This window comes from Cibotium barometz, chromosome 51, assembly GCF_041138505.1.
Source record: "Cibotium barometz isolate CiBa-2024 chromosome 51, ASM4113850v1, whole genome shotgun sequence".
Taxonomy (NCBI): Eukaryota; Viridiplantae; Streptophyta; class Polypodiopsida; order Cyatheales; family Cibotiaceae; genus Cibotium; species Cibotium barometz.
The window spans coordinates 6,223,742-6,244,899 of NC_141096.1; the positions used below are offsets into that span (position 1 = coordinate 6,223,742).

General features: G+C 45.5%; 1 protein-coding gene and 1 long non-coding RNA gene across 3 annotated transcripts in view; both read right to left on the reverse strand.

Moving 5' to 3' along the window:
• Window positions 1–8,012, reverse strand: part of LOC147609253 (monodehydroascorbate reductase, chloroplastic/mitochondrial-like) — a 51,999-nt gene extending 43,987 nt beyond the window's left edge. Inside the window, exon 1 of the mRNA XM_086787666.1 lies at window positions 7,479–8,012. Within this exon, the coding sequence (XP_086643792.1) occupies window positions 7,479–8,012 (534 nt within the window). The remainder of the gene's footprint in view (window positions 1–7,478) is intronic.
• An 11,680-nt stretch (window positions 8,013–19,692) lies between these two features.
• On the reverse strand, window positions 19,693–20,588 carry LOC147609254 (uncharacterized). Of its 2 annotated transcripts, XR_015264244.1 has the most exons (4): window positions 20,399–20,525; window positions 20,125–20,202; window positions 19,939–20,010; window positions 19,697–19,826 (listed from the first exon to the last, which is right to left on the reverse strand). It is a non-coding gene; the product is annotated as an uncharacterized LOC147609254 (long non-coding RNA). The 2 variants fall into 2 exon arrangements; XR_015264243.1 differs by lacking the exon at window positions 20,125–20,202 and having other exon boundaries at window positions 19,693–19,826; window positions 20,399–20,588.
• Window positions 20,589–21,158: the final 570 nt, after the last annotated feature.

Genomic DNA, 21,158 nt, shown 5'->3' on the forward strand with positions numbered 1-21,158 from the left:
TGGCACCATAGGCTTGAGCCCCGCAAAGACTACAAGTCTAATATGATTTCTTTTATGCATAAAGGCCGCATGCATTTTATTGATGCTGGCAAAGAAGGGGATTCCATCCCACTTGTATCACACATCCAAATTAATAAAGCAATGAAAAAGAGTCTTTCAGCGTACTTGGTTTTTGTGCGTGATAGTCTTGTGCCAAATCATCAAAATGTGGATGCTAATTTTCTTAATGCATTCAAAGACTGTTTTGCTGACTCGTTGCCAGGTGAATTACCTCCCCAAAGGCCCGAAGATCACCGCATAGATCTTGTGCCGGGTAGTTCTCCACCTAACAAACCCGCATACCGAGTGAGTGCTGCACAACAACAAGAAATTATGAAGCAGGTCAACGAGCTTTTAGAGAAAGGTTTGGTTCAGCCCAGTTCCTCACCTTACTGCTCTCCTGTGCTTCTTGTTCAAAAGAAGGACGGATCATTCCGTATGTGTGTAGACTATAGAGCTTTGAACAAGCTTACCATCAAGAACAGATTTCCTATTCCACGTATTGATGATATCTTGGATAAGCTTGATGGTTCAGCTTGCTTTAGCAGACTTGATTTAAAGAGTGGTTATCACCAGATACGCGTGGTGCCACAAGATGTCCATAAGACTGCATTCAGGACAGCCTTCGGATTATATGAATTCTTGGTAATGCCTTTTGGTCTCACCAATGCTCCTGCTACTTTTAATCGTATGATGGATAGGATATTCCGATCCCATCGCAAGTTTACAGGAGTCTTCTTTGATGATATCTTGGTTTTCTCCAAGAATGAGCAGGAACACAGAACTCATTTGGTCACAGTGTTCGAAGAGTTGCGGAAACATAAACTTTTCGTCAATGCCAAGAAAAGTGAGTTTTTCCTTTCAGAGATTCATTATCTGGGTCATATTGTATCCAAGGATGGAGTTACAATGGATCCTGCTAAGATAGAGACTATTCGGAATTGGCCCGAATTGCAAAACGTACATCAAGTACGTAGTTTTCTGGGATTATGTTCGTATTACAGGCGTTTCATAAGGCATTTTGCTATGATTGCCACTCCTCTACATGATCTCACGAAGAAGAAAACTGCTTTCAAATGGACTTCAAAGGAACAGGATGCTTTCTTGCAGCTCAAGCATGCGATCATATGTGGACCAATATTGATTGTTCCTGACTTGCACAAGTCATTCGTGGTTGAATGTGATGCTTGTGGTGATTGCATAGGAGCTGTCCTAAATCAAGAAGGGCATGCAGTTGCATACGAGAGCCGTCGTTTGCATGATGCTGAGCTTCATATGGATATCTATGAAAAAGAGCTCTTGGCTGTAATTCACGCCTTAAAGATTTGGAAACATTACCTTCTTGGGGCTGAATTTGTAGTCAAGACAGATCATCAAAGCTTGAGATACTTTCTATCTCAAACCAAGCTTTCAGAGAAGCAGATGAGAATGGCGAATTTTCTTTCCATGTTTCATTTTCAGATTGTGCATACTCCAGGAAAGAAAAATGTGGTGGCCGATGCACTATCTAGGAGGCCTTATATTGCTGCAGTCTCAGTGGCCTCTCATGGAGATCTATCTGCTATGAGAGATTTGTATCATTTGGATGCTGATTTTTGCCATATATGGACTGATTTGATGGCTGGTCATTCACATGCCTCTTATGTTATCAATGAGGGTTATCTCATGAAGGATAATTGCCTATGTGTGGTGAAGGATTTGCGTCCAAAGGTTATGGACGAATGTCACGCTCCACCGTATGCTGGTCATAGAGGTATTATGCCTACTACTCGCATGATTCAGAGGTATTTCTTTTGGCCAAGCATGCGTAAAGACATTGAGGCTTATGTGCGTGCATGTATTACTTGTCAAAAGGTGAAATTTGACAGGCAAAAGCCTCCAGGTTTGCTTCAGCCATTGCCTATTCCCTCGCAACCTTGGGAAAGTATCACGATGGATTTTATTATGGATTTGCCTAGATCCCAGCATGGGAATGATGCTATTTGGACTATTGTGGACAGGTTTAGCAAGCAAGCTCACTTCTTGCCCGTCAAGAAAACCATCAAAGCTGATCATATGGTAAAGCTTTCTCTTGCTAATATTTTCAAGCATCATGGTATGCCTAAATCCATTGTTGGGGATAGAGATCCCAGGACTACAAGCCTATTTTGGAGGGCTTTGTTTGATAATATGGGTACCAAGCTTGAGTTTTCATCAGCTTATCATCCCCAAACGGATGGCCAAAGTGAAGCTGCAAATTCAGCTGTGTTGGATTTATTGAAATGTTATGTGGCAGATCAAAAGAGTGCATGGGAGAAGTATCTTCCACTTGTTGAGTTTGCCTACAACAATACAATCCATGCTTCCACAGGAAAGGCTCCGTTTGAGATTATTTATGGCAGAGTGGTCTTGCCACCCATCCTTCGTACCAAGGATGAGATTTTTGCAACTGATGAATATGTTCGTGACTTGGATGTTGCCTTTAGTCAGGTGCGGACAGCCATTGCGAGATCTCAGGATAAGCATAAAATGGCTGCTGACAAGCATAGAAGGGACATGGAAGTCAAAGAAGGTGATTGGGTATTGCTGAAATTTGAGAAGACTAGGCTTCGGAAGAGGCCAGGACGAGAAGGATCATATCCTAAGCTTTCTCCTCGCTATTATGGACCCTTCAAGGTGATTCACAAAATCAATGAAGTGTCCTACAGGCTTGCTTTACCTAGTCATTGGAAGATTCACAATGCTTTTCATGTGAGTCTATTTCGGAAATATGTGGGGCCAGATCCTGATGAGCCTGTCACAGAAGATCCGCCAGAAATTGAAGAGCTTGAGGAGATCCTCCAGCCAGAACAGATTGTTTTTCACAAGGAGAGAAAGCTACCTGCAGGAAAGCTTTCCAGGAGATACCTTGTGAAGTTTAAGAATTATTTGCCTATTGATGCCAAATGGGTAAATGAGGATTATTTTGCAGATTATCCGCAATTGTTGCAGGCATATCTTGAGGCTTTTAAGTTGAGGTCAACTCTTTAGAAGCCCGGGGGGATGTCACCAATTGGCCGACCATTTGGTCCATTCCTAGTTTTTGCGTCTCGTTCACTTGAGGCCAGGCCGGTGTCTCATGTGAAGAGGCCAGTATTTTGTTGACATGGACGGGAGCCAGACTGGTGCCACCCGTGTGTTAGCAGGATGGTGTCGTATGGACGGGAGCCAGACCAGTGCCACCCATGTATGACCTGGACTGTGTTCGATCCATGGGATTGTCACGCCATGGAAGAGCCAGTATTCGTGCCGTGTTTTACCTATGGGACTGTCACACCTAGGGAAACTCGTGCGTGGAACTGTGTCTTACCTATGGGACTGTCACTCCATAGGAAGACCAGGTTTTTATGTTTTTATGTCGTGCCAGTTTTGTGCCGACAGATATTTTGTACATGTTCCATGAACGGGAGATATGTCCATGTTACTATTTGCACATGCACACATGATTTGCATGCTTGAAACTGTTTTCGCATGACATGTATTTGTGTGTTTGCCTGCCTGACGTGTTACTTACTGAGCGGGGACGCCTGCCAGTGGGTCGTGAAGTCTGCCCTGTATTCTGACAAGTTTCAGTGCATGTGAACAGGTGGTAGGTATATGGTACATGTTGTTTTAATGTTTTATATTCTAACCCCTTTGTTTTATAAGGTTAGATGTTCACACTTATTTAAAAGTGGGCACCCCCTTTGGGCACCCACTTTGGGGCCAAGGTGGGGAGCCCCACTTTTAAGTGAGTGTGGGGGTGGGCATGGTCACCTACCCCCACTAGTCACCACATGCAAACGTGGGTATGACCAAGGTTAACTTCACTTTAATTTATTAAAAAAAGGACTCCCTCCATGAAGCGTAGGAGCATCATCGCTTCCCTCTTACGTAGAGAACTGGCGACCACCCTTCCTTGCACATGTTTACCTCAGGCGACTGCTGGTTTGTATGCGCTTCTGCTCCCAGGCGAGTGCTGCTGGCTGAATCCCCTCTGCTGCGCCTGCCCCTCTACATGCGGCTGAATACTCTGCTGGTGGCTGCGTGGAAGCGTGCAGGGGACTGCTGACTCTGCTGCTAGGCTGCGCCTGACTCTCTACAGGCGACCCTCTGCTGCTGGCTGCGCCTGACTCTCTACAGGCGGCTGACTCTGCACTACTGGCTGCAACCAAACTCTCTACAGGCGGCTGACTTTACTGCAAAGTGGGCTGCGCCTGACTCTCTACAGGCGGCTACTCTCCCAGGTGACAGTACTTGCAGGTTGCCCATCCTCTTCCGGCTGCACCAGCTGCATCTCTCCAAGCTACGCATGTCCCTACAGACGGCTGGGGCTATGTGCTTGTGTTCCGGCCAGTAAGAACATTGCCCTCAGGCAACTCTGTTTGGGTTCCTCTACACTGCAGCCAAGCCTCTCCTCCTTTGCAAGTGGATGCTTCTTCTCTCACAGCAGGCGGCTGTACCCTTCGTGGTGGTGCTTGTCTTGATGCTACTACTTGAGGCAACTCTTTCTTCGACAAGGGTGGCTTCATAGTCTACACAAACACCACAAGTTTTGGTTTTCTATCAACCATCTACAAGTAAGTAATTTTCAGATTTGAGTAAAGCATTTAATGTTTAAATCTGATACGGGATTCATCCCTCTACGGCCACACCCGTTCGGTGCCGGGTTGTCCAAGCTGTATTGGCGAACCTCGGTCCAAAGGTGCTGAGATCGGGAGAGCCAGGCGTTAGTACGAGAGCGCCTGTTTGTGCGTGGTCTCGGAACACCAGTGAGGCGCTCTCCGCGGAGTCCAGTGAAAGCACAGGACCGTAGAGATTGGACCACACTAGTGGTCGTTCTGCTTCGAGTTTTCTTCATCGAAATCCGAGCCTACTTGTTTGGTACTGTTTTCATATGTACATGGACATTATCTGGTTCTCAGAACCCATGGAGCATTGTATTCTTTAAATACTCCCAATAAATATATCATATATTGAGGGGGGGGTCGGCCCGTTCCGGCCCCAGTGCTGGTGTCCATCTTTCCATTTCTGTTCATTTAAATTTCAAGTTGTTTTAAGTTGTCCATTTCAAATTTGTGGTTTTAAAGTTGTGCTATTAAGCGTGTGGGTGTCCAGCGGAGTCTTTCCCACTTGACGGGATCGGTTTCAGTCTCATACGTCATTTTGGCCTTCTGAAGATGTTAATATATCATTTCATTTCATTTTCATTTTCATGAGTATCACTGATGATGGATTTATAGAGAGGCCTAGATACAATAACCGCAGGAGCGGGTATGAGAGCATCTTTGCACATCTGGACAGGTTTTATGTGGATGATTGGTCCTTGGACAGAGGAGGCACCATTACTATTATGCCTGGCACCACCAAATCCAATCATTGCCCCGTCGTTTTGTGAGTGAGGGAGCCTGGGGCTCACTCGGCCTCTCCCCGTGTCCATATCCCTGACTCTCTTTATCTAGATGCCGACATCTCCCTTGAGATCAGAGAGATATGGAGATCTTGTGACAGTCGTGATCCTTGTCATAATATTGTGCTAGCTCTTGAGAGGACCAGCCATCATTATCATAGCACTGCCTTGTCCAAGAAGAAGGAGGCTCTGGACAAGGAGAGAGCTATTAGGCGTAGGATTGCTGCTCTTCAGAGGGAACATGAAAAGCATCCACATGTGTCTTGGATTACAGACCTCTTGACCACAGTTAGACCCGAGCTGCAGTTGGCCATGGACAGGAGGGCTGAGTTCGCCTTTCATGCGAACGAGGCTTTTTGGACTCAAATGGGTGGCAGATGCAACAAAGAGTTTTTTTCAGCGCACAGGCCTTCCCATAGCAAGGATTCTGTGAGGTACTTGCAGGATTCACATGGTGAGGTTCAGATTGAGCCTGATAAGCTCAGGGGTATTGCTTCAGATTTTTATCGGTCTTTGTTGACTGCAAAGGTGCCCTCTCCTCAAAGAGATGTGGCACGGCAGAAAGTTTGGGAGTGCATGCCCAGGCTCATTACAGATGCTATGTGTTCTTCCCTCCTTTCTCGAAGGATGAATTCCTTCACCCACTACATGCTCTTTCCAGTGGTTCATGCCCAGGGGATGATGCTCTTTCTCCCGCCTTCTTTATTCTTTTTTGGGATCATATTGGAGATGCTATCATTGTTGCCCTTCACGAAATGTGGTTGTCGGGTATGATGCCTCCATACCTCACGGAGGGGCTGATTCACCTTATCCCCAAGGGTGGGGACAAGACTGACATCAAGCAATGGAGGCCCATCACCCTCCTTGGATCTGCATATAAAATCTTAGCTAAAGCCTTGAGTATAAGGTTGCAGCCAATTCTCCAAAGGACTATCCATGATACCCAGAATGGGTTCCTCCAAGGAAGGAGTGTATTTGATAACATCTTTTCTTTCTGGGAAGCTGTCGAGTGGGCAAAGTCTAGTCAGCAGCCTCTTGCCATTCTTTTGCTTGATTTTGAAAAAGCTTATGACAGAGTGGATTGGGATTTTTTAGAGGGCACTATGGCACACATGGGGTTTTCCCAAAACTTGATCAGAGGGGTGTCCTACCTATACAGGGAGGCTCATAGCACTGTTTTAGCCTGTGGGGGACGCGGTGAGCGTTTTCAGATTTCCCGTTCAGTGAAACAGGGCTGTCCCCTCGCCCCTTTACTGTACCTCATTGTAGCTGAGGCTATGAGAAGGTTTCTTCGGGCTGCCCCTGGTGTTGTGGGTCTCAGACTACCTTTATGCACGGAGGAGGAGTTTTTGGACTCTGAGTTTTAGTAGATGATATGGCAATGGTCTTTGAGGATTCACATGCTTGTTTATGTGCTTTCCGGACAGCCTTGGAGGCCTTTTGTTTGGCAGCAGGAGCTACTATCAATTGGCATAAGTCACTCAGTTTTTGGATCAGTGATTCTCCTCTAGATGTTGGTTTTACTTGGATTGAGAGAGGATGCTCTGCCAGATACCTTGGTTGTAAGGTGGGCGTTAACAGTTTGCTCCAGTGCTCTTAAGCATTAAAAGCAAACTTCATCACTGGAGTAGGAGGAAGCTCGACTTGGCCTCTAGAGCTTTGGTGGTTAACCAAGTTTTGCTAGCCACGGCTTGATTTATCGCTTTGTGCTGGATTTTTCATAAGGTCTGCATTGGCCAGCTTCGTCGCTTTATTCGGAACTTTCTTTGGTCAGGGCTTGATGGATATGCACATGGTCATAAAATATGTCCTTGAACTCTTTCCGAGTACAAATGGGATCTTTGGTGGTCTTTTCAGTGATCCACCAATGGGCAGCTATCCCCTTCAAAAACATGCTTGCATGACGAACTTTAGACTTCTTAGTGAAGTCCTCATCACTAAAAGCAATGTTAAACTGAGCCATGAAAGCAAGCACCTTGGAGGCATCATACTCTCCATGAAAGGCATCAAACTTGACAGATTTATCACCTACCTTAAACTCTTTGAGCTTTTTGGGATGTGATTCATGTTCTTCCCTCTTTCTCTTTCCCCTATCCAACAGGGCAGCCCTGTCTACATGGGCTTCATGAGCAACCAAAGACGTTTCACGAGGCACAGTGGCATGTGCATTATGAATCTGTGGCCCAGATGCATGTGACCTCCCTGAATGACACAATGTCTCACCACCAGACAACTCAATGGGCAAAGTCTTTTGGCTTGCATGCCGACCACTCTCTCCACCATGATAAACATGCTTTGAATCCACAAGGCCATCATGTCGCCCACTAGCTCCAACATGCACATATCTGTTTCCTCTTGTCCCATGAGGAGTAGATGCATGGCGTGAAGTGACTGATACCTCTTCCTTGTGCACAAAAGACCTCAAACGTTGAGATGTTGGGTCTCCATGCTTCAAACGAGGTGGATTCTTAAACATTAGCTCCCCATCCTCTCTTTCGAGATCACCCTTTCGGATGAGATAGGAGAGTGCCAACTCCCTTGGCTTCTTGCCCACTTCACGAGCCATAGACTCAAAGATTATACCCACCATAGCATCAGCTTTCCTAGCTTCAATGACACGTTGTACACGGGGATCTTCATGCAAAAATTTCAGCTCTTGCTCCTTTGCCTGCAAAAGCTTCTTCATGTGCTCCAATTCAGCCCTCAATGCATTGGGCTCATCCTCATGCATAGGCTCTTTCCCACGAGATGGCCGTCCCATTGAAGCACTGTCATAAACTCTCTCAAGAGGCACTATCATGAAGAGGCTTGTGCCTTCCATGCAATGCATCGGAATCGCTAGAGGCACTTGATTGACCTCTCAAATTTGGCACTTCTAAAGGGTTGCCTTAGCTGTCCATTGAGTCAAGTGTCTATGTTAGCTTCCGATCTCAAAACACCGTGTCTCCTCTTGAGAAAGAGAGACGACCAGGCTCTGATACCAATGTACCCGTTCCTTCGAGAGGCCTACAAATCGGAAGATAAAATACACATAATTAGATCACTTAACCCATTCAAACAATGGAAAAATACTTGCAACATTAAAACTGGAAATGACAAAGAACACTTGACACCATCACTGGGGCCAGAAAGGACCCGCCACCCCCCCCCCTCAATATAGTTTGTATTTCTTGGAGTATTTATATGTACAAGTGTTCAAGGGCACCAAGGCCGGCTTTCTCCATAACTTGGAGTGAATACAACTGAAACGATAAGATTTCTGCTGTCGCGATGAAGAATCGGTTGTCAGGGTAGACCAAATCACAGGCAGTTTCCCACCTTCACTGGGTGAACACCCGCCCCTCGCTGGTCTTCTGAGACCATGCACCAACAGGCACGCCCATACTAACACCAGGGTGAGGCACCGCGGAGGGAGTGATAACTAGTGCTCCCAAGTAAGCTTTCCTCCCAATTTTTCTCAAACCCCATTGACCTTCACTGGCTCCTCTGAATGTGAGGGCACGGTCAGGATACTCACGGGGAAAGATCACCATCCCAATGGCCTTCCATGGTGAAGGAAACCGGTGGTGATGATTGCCTACACAAGACTTGGAAAACAACATTTAAATTTAATCTTATCTGATTTTGAATTACAAAAATAAGTACCTGATTTAGATTCAAATTGGGATCTAAGGAGAGAAGCCTGTCCCCTTTAATGTGGTCCTGGTTGGTGCAGTCCAGCAACAATCGGTGGTTATTGATGGCGAGTACAGGAGCAGCAGCCGGCAGGTGTGAAGGCGGGTACAGCGGGGCAGGTTCAAACCTACCTGGTCCTGGTTGGTGCAAACAGCACTCGGCGGTGGGTACTGATGGTGGCGGGTACAGAGGCAGCAACAGGCAGGTACAGGGACAGCATTCCCTCCCCCCCCCCCTTCCAATCCAGTAGGTGCTCTCTTTCCATCAACCACCCCCTTTCCACCATCCACGTGCTTGAAGGAATTTTTCCCATGCAATCCTAGTCTAAAATATTATTAGGCCTTAATCAATGGTTAATCCTTGGGCACCCACATTGAAAGATATCCAATCATTAATTTAAATATGTGTGAACACCCAACCTTATAAATATTAAAGTTTACACTACTTTATAGATTTTACATTGAAAAAGGCCAAAAAGGCAATACTTACCACCTGTTCACACACCACACCAACTTGTCAGCAGACAACACACCCACGGTACACTGGGGGCGTCCCTGTCCAGTGTACTGGCACGTCATAGCAAGCAAACACACGAAAACAAGTTTATGCATGCAAACATGAATGCATGTGCACATGTAATGGACGAAATCTCCCTTTCATGAATCTTATATAAGAATTTCTTGTCAGGCACAAAACTGGCGTGACAAAACTGTGAAGTCCTGGTCTTCCTATGGAGTGACAGTCCCATAGGCAAAACACAAATCCTGGCACGAGCCTTTCTATGGAGTGACAATCCCATAGACAAAGCTCAGCACAAATATCAGTCCTACCATGGAGTGACAGTCCCATGGGTAAGACGCAATCCTGGTTATACACGGGTGGCAGCAAACAGGCTCCCGTCCATATGGCATAATATTGGTCACACACGGGTGGCACAAAATTGGTTCCCGTCCATGTGACACAAGATGACTGACCCTTTCACATGGGACCCTGGGACCCTGGCCTGGCCACATGTGAACATGGTACAAATCTAGCCGCTCTATGGAGTGACAGTCCCATAGAAGTGGCTCCAAAAATGGAGATGGACCAAATAGTGACATCTCTTCAAAAAAATGCAGCAACTATGGCTGCAAATCTGAAAACAGAGAAGTATTTGGGATAGGAGATAGGACTGAATCTGGAAAAGCAGAAGATATATGGTACCATCAAGTCCCACAGCATCAAACAGCTTCAGAAAACCCTTTGTAGGAGACAAAACGTAGTAAATATTGTTGTTGTCCTGCATAGAACAGGCGACCAGCACAACTGGGGGGAGGGGGGGTAGATGAAGAAAACGTTGCAAAACTTCTTGTAGAAACCACCTGTAGAAAAACGCAGCAACACGTAGGCACACTAGGTGCTGCTGCCCTAAAAATAGAGTAGAAAATAGGTGAGAAAGGGAGAATCTCAGGGATCAAAACTTGTTATAAATGACCATGGTCTGCAGAGAAAAAACGCTTGGAAGAGGCAGGCAACTAGCAGCAACTCTGAGAAAAAAAAACACAAGAGGGAGAGAAAGAAGCATCCAACACTGTAGATCACCGGCACTCTGATACCATGATAGAATGTGCAACGGAAGAAGGGAAAGTGGAAACACAAGAGAGAAAGTGAGAAAGAAAGAAAGAAAGAAAGATATATTAACATCTGCAAAAGGCCAAAATTGGCCTATGAGACAAACAAGTAGTACAATGATGTTCCTCCAGTCATCAAGAGGAAAATGTGGAGTGAGAATAAAATGTACAAGTATGACAACACGACCATAGGGGATTCAATGGTGGTGTACAAACGAGAGGGTGTGGATGGAGTACTAGGGCTACTAATGCATCTCTATATGCTGAAGGGGTGATACAAGTATGATATGTTATCTACTCCTAACTCCATCCAGTCCCATAGTCTGGGTATGTCATACATCCGATCTGAGGATGCCGTAAATGTCTGGAACATGCATCCTGGATCAGAGCGAAAATGTGCCAGCTGCTCCTGGACCTCCTGCTGGTGTCGAGACCGGATGGCCGCGATCTCTCTGTGGTGTAGCCGTGGTGTCTGGTAGCCGACTCGTCTGGGTCGTCGCCTAGCTCGAATCTCCTCCGCTTGCTGAGATGTCACTCCCAATGTGTGTGGCTGGGCTACTGGTGCCAATCTCTGGAAGAAGTCAGTCAACTGGGACTGTCTTCCTCCGCTATGATGTGCGGGTGTCTGAAGTAAGATCTCCCTGTGTCTCTGTAGTGCTAGTAGTAGTCTGCCTAACTGTCTCTGGTCCGATCTCTCCCAGATCTGTCTAAGTGATGTGGTCCCTCTAAAAACCTCAGGATAGCAAGCCCTGATCTCCTGCAAAGCACCACACTGGCAAACAAAATGCTCCTCTGTCTCTACCCCCGTCTGGCATAATCTGCAAATGCGTTCTGCTCGAGGGATGCGTGCTGCTCTCCCAGTCTCGATCTCTAGTTGGAGTGATGAGACCCATAGTCACCCAATGGCTACTCTGGCTCCATGTGATAAGTGGACCTCCAAGTATCGTGGTCGCTGGATGAAGCCGTCTGTGGAGGTGCTCAAGAAGTGGTCTCTGTAGTAGAGCATCTTCGTCGGGAGTGGCTGACTGGGAGATAGCCAAGTCTCCTGTATGTGGCCCTGCCAAATGTCATGTCTCATGACTCTGTTCCTCTCTGTCTGAGAGAGGCGTCTGTGTGGTGCAGCTAGGTCATACTGTAAGGGTGGTAATCTGTCAATATCAATCCTGTGTGATGATATCCACTGTTACCACCTGGGAGTACCATGACCAGGTATGTCCCTCCTCAGCTGTCTGGATGCCTCAAAAGCAACCCGAGATACCCGATTTAGTGGGAGCTCCCGCATCTTGTGTATAAAAGATATAGTCTGGAACATGGCCTCTACTAACATAGTTGGTACAGCAAACTCCGCTCGAAGGATATCATGTGGTACTGAAGGTTTGCTGCGGATCATCCGTGAGAGCATCAAAATCTGAGGGCGCTCTATCTGTGTCCATGAGGATGTAGCCAAACCTGGTGCCCATACTGCTACTGCATACATCAATGCTGGAGAGAGAGAGAGATGGAGAGGAAACACAGGTATATACCTGCTCTCAATATCATCAGCCAAAGGAATACATGTCCCAAGCAAGAGGGGAGAAGACCTCGTATGTGAGGGACTGCAACAAACAATGCTAAGCAATAAATAAGGAGTGAGGGAATGCCGACTATATATATGCCTAGAAGTACGCAGCCGACCAGCTCACGACTAGGGAAAAAACCTCCACGACTAGGATAAAAAGTGCCCAAGACTCCATAAAATGGGGATAAAATATGGGTAAAATAAGTGAGGGGTGACCAGTCCCTCTAGCTAACATGGTCAGCCCTAGAGGCTATAAATGACACCAAACAGGAAGCCAGCAACAAGGAGATGATGTCAAACACTAGTTGTGCACAACCCCTTTAGCAAACCATCCATCTATATAAAGCCGCCTTTTTGGGGGCCGGTACTACACGTGTACCACTATGGACCAATTGTTCTACCCATGCACAAACACCTAGGGCAGTCTGTTCAATCAATTGTACCTATCATCTATGTGCTACCCCTTTTTTCCATCAACAGCCTCAGCTACTCACCTACTTGGAGTCACTTTATTGATAACGCTAACTCATATTTTCCAGCACGTTGAATCCCTTCGAGGTGCGTACTTCTTGGTGAAATCTTGGAAGTAGTCTCTAGTATACCCATTTTCCTGGTGATGTCAGGCTCCTTCAACGGCGTGGAGGATTTCAGCTTAAAACACACTAAAAGTGTCTCAAAATTCCTTACAGCTTCTATTTTTCTACTGTTCATGTGTGGCATGTGGAGCCTAACATGACATACATTTATGGCTGGTGTAGTAGGCCTGACATAGTGTGTCTGTGTGGCATATGGAGCCTGACATGACACTACATGTATGGCTGGTGTAGCCTGACATGATAGTACATGTGTGGCTTATGGGGCCTGACATGATAGTACATGTATGGCCATGGAGCCTGACATGCTGAAAGTCTCTGGGACTAGCTATCTTGGAGATCTTGTGTATTTATGTTCTCGGAAGGTTCCGGAAGGATCATGAGCCCTGGACATTTTATCGGATACAACTGAGCAGATGGGTGTTTCTTCCAATCTAATTGCACTCATGTGTGCGCATGACTTTTATTTTATCTTTGGATGACTTGTCTTGTTTGCCTAGACAATGCCTGAGATTTCTGCCTGTGCTGTCCATGGGACCAGGGACGCCTGGGCACCTTGTGGACGTGTATGTGCACACCAGTTTGGGATTGACAGGTGGTCTACATGTGTTTTGCAGGTGGTAAGTATTCCCAAAAACTCAATTTACAGCTTTATGAGTTCACATGTTATTAATTATGGATGACTCACTTATAAGTGACCGGACAACTTTATAAGTGAGTACACATTGAGCAGGACTTATTTAATACACGTGGTGGCCAAAGACCGAGCACTGGACATTACTTGGACTCCCTTCTTGTAGGTGCCCCTTTCTGGACGAGAAAAGCACACGTGTGGGCTATTTTTAGCGGGGAAGTCTCTATTATTGACGACACTCCAGATTGGAGGGGGGCGCATGCTTTTCAGGAGTGCATGCGGACTGGTCGGCTGGTTTTCAGCCTGTTGGCAAGTTTCTACAGCCATCCATCGCGACTGAAGTTCACCGAATGCATGGGAGAAGCTGGCTGACTCCTTCTGCATGTTTTCCACTGCTGGCCGGCTGATTTACAGTTTGAATAGAGGCTGGACAGAGGTTAAAAACAGGGAGGAAGAGCTGGTCGTGGGCTTCTAGACAGTTTTCCTTCCGACGAGAGGTTTGCAGGCTGCACAACTGTTGGTCGCTTTCTTCTGTGGCTACTGAGGGCTGGTCGACTGCTGAAAACAGCCTTTGAAGGCTGGTTGACTTGCTCTATGAGCTAGACAGGAGGAAGATGATGATATTGAGTTGTCCCGGGCTGATGTGAGAGTGCTATGGGCTGTCCATAGTTGTCCTGCATGTGCTTGATGCCGAGAATGCTCACTTGTGCTGAAATTGTCACCAAGTTCAGATATTGTGATGTTTTTCTTGTTTTCATATTGTATTGGAAGAAATAGGTGCAGCCAGTGAACGCTGGGCACCCGCAAAGTTGTATTGGAAGCAGACTCCTTTTTGGTAATCTAACCATTAAGGGGGGGGGGGTCAGCCCATCTTTTGAGATCCACTTGAAGTGGATGCACTTGAGGAGGTATTGCAACCTGAGCTGATAGTTTTTCATAAAGAGCGCAAGCATGCAGGTGGCAAGCTAGTGCGCAGGTATCTTGTGAAGTTTAAAACTATTCGGCTATGGTGGATGCAAAATGGATGGACGAGGATAATTTTGCGGATTATCCGGAACTTCTGAAGGCCTACTTGGAAGCTTTTTAGTTGCGGTCAATTAGAAGCCAGAGAGAATGTCACAAAATTCCTTACAGCTCTATTTTTCTACTATTCATGTGTGGCATGTGGAGCCTGACATGACATACATGTATGGCTGGTGTAGCCTGACATGGTGTGTCTGTGTGGCATATGGAGTCTGACATGACAGTACATGTATGGCTAGTGTAGCCTAACATGATAGTACATGTGTGGCTTGTGGAGCCTGACATGATGAAAGTCTCTGGGACTAGCTATCTTGAAGATCTTGTGTATTTATGTTCTGGGAAGGTTCCGAAAGGATCATGAGCTCTGGACATTTTATCGAATACAACTGAGCAGATGGGTGTTTCTTCCAATATAATTGCACTCGTGTGTACATGACTTTTATTTTATCTTTGGATGACTTGTCTTGTTTGCCTGGACAATGCCTGAGATTTCTGCCTGTGTTGTCCATGGGGCCAGGGACGCCTAGGCACCCTATGGACGTGTATCTACATGTGTTTTGCAGATGGTACGTATTCCCAAAAAGTCAATTTACATCTTTATGAGTTCACATGTTAATAATTATGGATGCAGGTTCACACTCACTTATAAGTGACCGGACAACTTATTAGTGAGTACACATTGAGCAGGACTTATTTAATACACATGGCGGCCAAAGACCGGGCACTGGACATTATTTGGACTCCCTTCTTGTGGGCGCCCCTTTCTGGACCAGAAAAGCACACGTGTGGGCTATTTTCAGCGGGGAAGTCTCTATTATTGACGAAACTCCAGATTGGAGGGGGGACGCATGCTTTTCAGGAGTGCATGAGGGCTGGTCGGCTGGTTTTCAGCCTGTTGGCAAGTTTCTACAGCCATCCATCGCGACTGAAGTTCACCGGGATGCATGGGAGAAGCTGGCTGACTCCTTCTGCATGTTCTCCACTGCTGGCCGGCTGATTTACAGCTTGAATAGAGGCTGGACAGAGGTTAAAAACAGGGAGGAAGAGCTGGTCGTGGGCTTCTAGACAGTTTTTCTTCCGACCGGAGGTTTGCAGGCTTGTGCACAACTGCTGGTCGCTTTCTTTTGTGGCTACTGAGGGCTGGTCAACTTGCTCTATGAGCCAAACAGGAGGAAGATGATGATGTTGAGTTGTCCCGGGCTGATGTGGGAGTGCTATGGGCTGTCCATAGTTGTCCTGCGTGTGCTTGATGCCGGGAATGCTCACTTGTGCTGAAATTGTTAGCAAGTTCAGATATTATGTTTTTCTTGTTTTCATATTGTATTGGAAGAAATAGGTGCAGCCAGTGGTGAACCCTGGGTACCCGCAAAGTTGTATTCGAAGCAGACTCCTTTTTGGTAATCTAACCATGGGGGGGGGGGGGGGGGGGGTCAGCCCATCTTCTGGCCCCTAGTGTGGTGTACTGTGCAGCTTTGTCATCTTGTTTTATCTGGCATGCATATGTGCATTTTCAGATTTCATGATTGATTAGATTTTCCGTGTTTAGTTGCCCCTTCCGTTTACAAAAAGACCTGCTGTATATACAAAAACAAAGAGGAAGAATCTTCGCAAAACCAAGAAAGAACATCATGCAACTTTGTCTCAAGAGGAGGATCCCCTTAAGAAGAGCCCAATATACCTCTTTAGAGGAGCCTGATAGTATCATCGTAGTTAGTTCCATATAAACTTTGGAGGTACTAGAGAATAATCTCACATTCCCAGTGGGGGAGGCTCCCTCTGGATAATAAAACTTGTCTCAAAGGATTGGAGGAGGGGGGTGTGGGCGGGAGGGGGGGGATAGTTGTCCCAGTGTGGTGTCAACAATTTATAACATGGTTGTTGTGGAATTGTGTTGTGGTGGACTTCAATTTTTTATCACATTAATGATATAAGTTTTATCACATTAATGGTATAAGTGGTTCCAATGGTGGTATTAAAGCATAGGCTTCCTTCTATTGAAAGGAAGACAGTCCTATCTCGAGAAGACTAACTATTGGGAAAAACCCATGAAGTTCTCCCTGCTTATCAGCATTCGAAATTCAAGGACAAGTAAGGAGGGTTGGTGAAAAGTGAAACTCAAATTCTTGCTAAAAGAAGCCCCTCAAAGAGCTCTAGATTGGCACAAAGGCATCTTATGGTGTGTTAAATGATTAACTAAGCTCTTTCTGTCATGAAACAATAGAAATCGGTTTCAACGCTATGAGTTTTAGAAAGCTTTACACATTACTAAGGGTAAATCGCTTTGATCTTTATGTGATGAAATGAGCAGTTATGGTTGGTTATACCCAGCTAGAGGGTCAATAATCACCACCATTGCATGCAAAAGAGGCTAAATCCTTGAGAATCAGCTCAGAAAAGAAGCCGGGGGGGACCGGAAACCCTTTTTATGGACCGTTCCAACAGCAACAATGGATCACAAATGTAAATGATGATAGATGTTTTCTAATATACATTAACCAAGGAAGTACGCAACGCTTGGTCATAAGTTGAATTACAAACATGTATGCCTAACAACTCGTAGTTCAAGGAATGCAAAGCACAAATATTGTGGCAGGATTAGTGCACTAAGACCTGTGAAAGGTCCAACTGGATGCATTTGACATGAAGACACAATGGATGTCTTGTAGTATTTGCAAGAAGAAAAGAACATTGGTTAATCCTAATGTAGCCGCAGGCATGGGACTGTTTTTGGCCGACCAAAAGAATGATTCTGGAACACATCAAAGGAAGAGTGTGCAAGCTTAGGATATGGCAAGTGCATGCATGCTTATTCAGAACATATCAAAGAAAAATGTTAGGATATGGCAAGTGCATGCATGCTTATTTGGACACATCACTCGTTCTGCAAAGTTGCATGGCACACATGTACATGCAGAGTTGTGTGTGTGCAAATCATAGTAACAAAAAAAACTGTTTCTAGCTTTCGAAACCTCGAAACCTCGAAACGGTTTTTAAAAATCTCGAAACCTCTCCAGTATAGCAGTTTTGCACAAATTTCAAGTTTTGTTTTTTTTCCCCTTGATTTTTGTGGGATTTTTAAATTTTTGTTTTTCTTCCATATCCTCCTCATCACCTTCCTTCCCTCTTCTTCTCCTACCTCCCTCCTTCCCTTTTCCATCTTCTGCTACTTCTTTCACCTCCACTCCTCCTTCATCTCCTCTTCTTCTCCCTTGCTCTTCTTTTCCTTTTCTCTTCTTCTCCTCTCTTCTTTCCCCTTTGTCTTCCTTCAATGTCTAAAATCTTTCCCAATTTCTGCCTTCTCTTCTTCAATTTCTTAAGATTCCTTGATTGAACCAGTAGTGGCATCTAATGAAGCAAAATTGCCATAATGCCTCACCAAAAGAAGGATGGTTCCCCAAGATGTGTGAGAAGAGACCATTTTTTCATCATTACACTATGTTTTTAGATGGCTACTATAAGTTCTTTAAGTATTTAATACTTTATGAAATTATTGATTTTTTGAAACCTCGCGGTTTCTAAGCCGAGGGACGAAACCTTTCAAAACAAAACCCCAAAAACCTCGAAATGTTTCTTGTGACTATGGTGCAAATGGATGATGATGGGCTGCTTGAACACTTAGTGTGAAACACCTTTGTTATTAACACTTAGGGATTACTCCGTGAGAGGTATTTTCATTGGCATTGTTTGACTTGAGTCTAGATCTATTCTGACGTTTATAATCAGTGAGCCAACTCATGTGCATTTGGTAGTCACTTCACTTGGGCCCAGCTCACCTCCGTAGTATATGGCCAACAAGCCGACCTGGAGTGCAATTGGTAAGAGTCACTCACTTCTCTCCTCTGTGATTTATGGTCAGAGAGCCAACTTAGGGTAGAAATTGAACACCTCGTAAACTAAGCTCAGCTTACTTCCCTAGAAATTGACATCTACATGGAGACTGTGGTCTTCCACAAATTGGGTCAATAACGGAGTGTAGCCCATGGAGCACAAAAGAGAGCCTGAGATTGGATTAAACTTGGCTCTCTTCCATGGAGATTGGCGCCCAAGTGGAGACATTGGTCTTCCACGAATTGGATGAACACCATAGTCACCAGAAACGAGAAACGGGAATGGAAACATTCGAGGAATGGAAACGGGGAAATGAGTTTTTAGGGGTGGAAACGGCCATTTCCTATGACACAATCACTTGGGAAATGAGAAACGGATGGGATGCTGAAACAGCCGTTTCCTGTGACTAGGGTCAACACAGGATGTAGCCGGTAGAGCTCGAAGCAGAACCAAGGTATTGTCCGGCCTAGGAAATATTTCTTCCTAGTGGGGAAAACACTGTTGTGATTGACTCTTAGGGTTTGCCTCTTGTGAGGAATACAGTCTGTATCACACAACCCTTTTGATGAGCTCTTACTCCTAGCAAAAAGATCGGTAGAGCACCCTGCCAGCCTCTCTGTTACCACATATGTGATCTGAGGCTGCACCCTTCCATGTGAACCCGAGCTGCCACACATGTCCTTTCTGCTGTCACAGTGCACGTCGGTATGATGCCTTCACCTGCCCTCATGGCTGATGCCCACATGTGTGCTAATTAATACCCCCACATGTGCTATTGCTGTCCATACTGTGGTACCTGGCTGCTGTCCACACAGGGGTACCTGGTGGATCTGCGGTTCAGATGCTATAACACCCTGCACAACCTACACCCATGGCGTGCAATCGCTCTTCATCAACCACAGTTTTAGCTGATCACACCACACTTGGCAGCCCATGCTATCTGTAGAGCCGTACTTGTACTCAATGTCATTGATTATCTCATCTACCTCAACTCTTACGCAGGCCAGAGCCCAAGGACTGACCCCCAAGGCTAGCTAGACAGCTGCTCATTGAGATGAAGACTCTAGTCTCCTTGTTAGTCCGTGATGTTTGTCCAGTATTGTAAAAGTCCACAAAAAAACACTTCCATATACAGGTTGAATAACTTGTCAGCACAAAAATATTGGCAAGTGGCTTCAGATGAGCATCTTTCATACTTCTTTCAGAGCACACTCAACGTCCTCTTGGAGCTAAGAGCATGCTTGCGCCAATGCAATGTCAGAACACAAAAAATCAATTTTCATAATTTTAGAATAGGTATCCCATAGGCATACTCCAATCAAAAGATCATTGAAACTTGCCTTGCTGCAGTGGCTCCAGTAGCAATTATGAGATTGTCATACTCTATTGAGGTGCCCGCAGAGGTCGAAAGTGTCCTTGAGTTCACATCAATGCCCGTGACAGAGACGTCATAGAGAACCTTAGACAAGTAGCAGAAAAAGCACCATCATAACTCAAGTTATCACACCAATATGGCAAGATGATAGCCCCTTTATACAACTTTTTTTTTTTTTATCAAGGGCATGACGTACTTCAATACCCTTTTCCTTGTACCATTCGTCTGTTTGGCGTGGGTTTCCAGTCCCAACGCATGTATGGAATCCCTGGCAACAAACATTCAGGCACATCTGAGAACCTTACAAAGTAAAATCTGTAGTATTTTTCTACTCTGAATCTAGCAAATGAATACTTGACTGCACAGGTAGATTTCCCTTAACTGGAAGCCTTGCAGAACTTTTGTCTAGTGGGAAAAGATAGGCCTTTGTCAAGGCTGGCCTTTCATAAGGTGGAACCTTCTGCAGGGCAAAGGTGATTCAAAGAATTAGAGTCTAACATCACTATTCAATGGTTAAAATGCTGGTTTTCAAACACCGAGAGCATCCACCATGCAAGAAGCTACAGGTTCATGCACAACTTGACAAGAGAAGGCTTAAACGTTGTACTATACACAATCTGATGTTGCATCTTTGTGTTAAAGCAATATACATGTACCTCTTTTGATATGATACAAAGGTTCCCACTCCGAACACCATGTTCCGTAAAGGCACGGGCTGCATAGCCTGCTGCATTTCCTCCACCAACAATGACATACCTGTATAAATCCCTGACAATGTACGTGTGACACACCACCAGACCGAGCAGCCCAAGCACAAAAAAAATCTATGCAAAATAATTATTCTTGAGCAAGTATGAAGCCATACGTGAGGTAAGCATGGCACTAAAAGGGGGTCCTTCAAGAAAGTTACCGGCTCGCTTCTTCTGCATAAGAAGCTTACTCTGCGCAGGAAGATGTCTTGAGTGTCTAAAAATCTCCATGAAGAAGCATAAACACTAGAGAAACTCTTAGCAACCCAAGCATGGCAGGCTATGGCGTCAGATAGTTACCTCTTTCTAATATTACTGATGCGGGCACATCGCTCTTCCCGGAGGTGTGCGCGCTGGACAGGAGGGGGTGCGTGCGTGCAGCGCGCGCGTAGCCCTCCGCCACTTGTAAAACTTCACTCCGTCAACGTGTCACATTGTGAATTTTTAATTATATATAAAAGCATTAGCAGTGGGACCTCCTCATGTTGGATAAATTGGCCCTTTTGAGCTCTCCAAAGGTTGTGTTGAAAATATATATGTATATTTCTTGTCTCTTACCTTGACAATGGCCTTGAGGAAAATTGAGCTCTTTAACCCTTTAGATCTTATGCGAGGTTGCCCTTCATAGGCTTATGACCCTTGAAGAGACCACAAACAAAACCCCGCT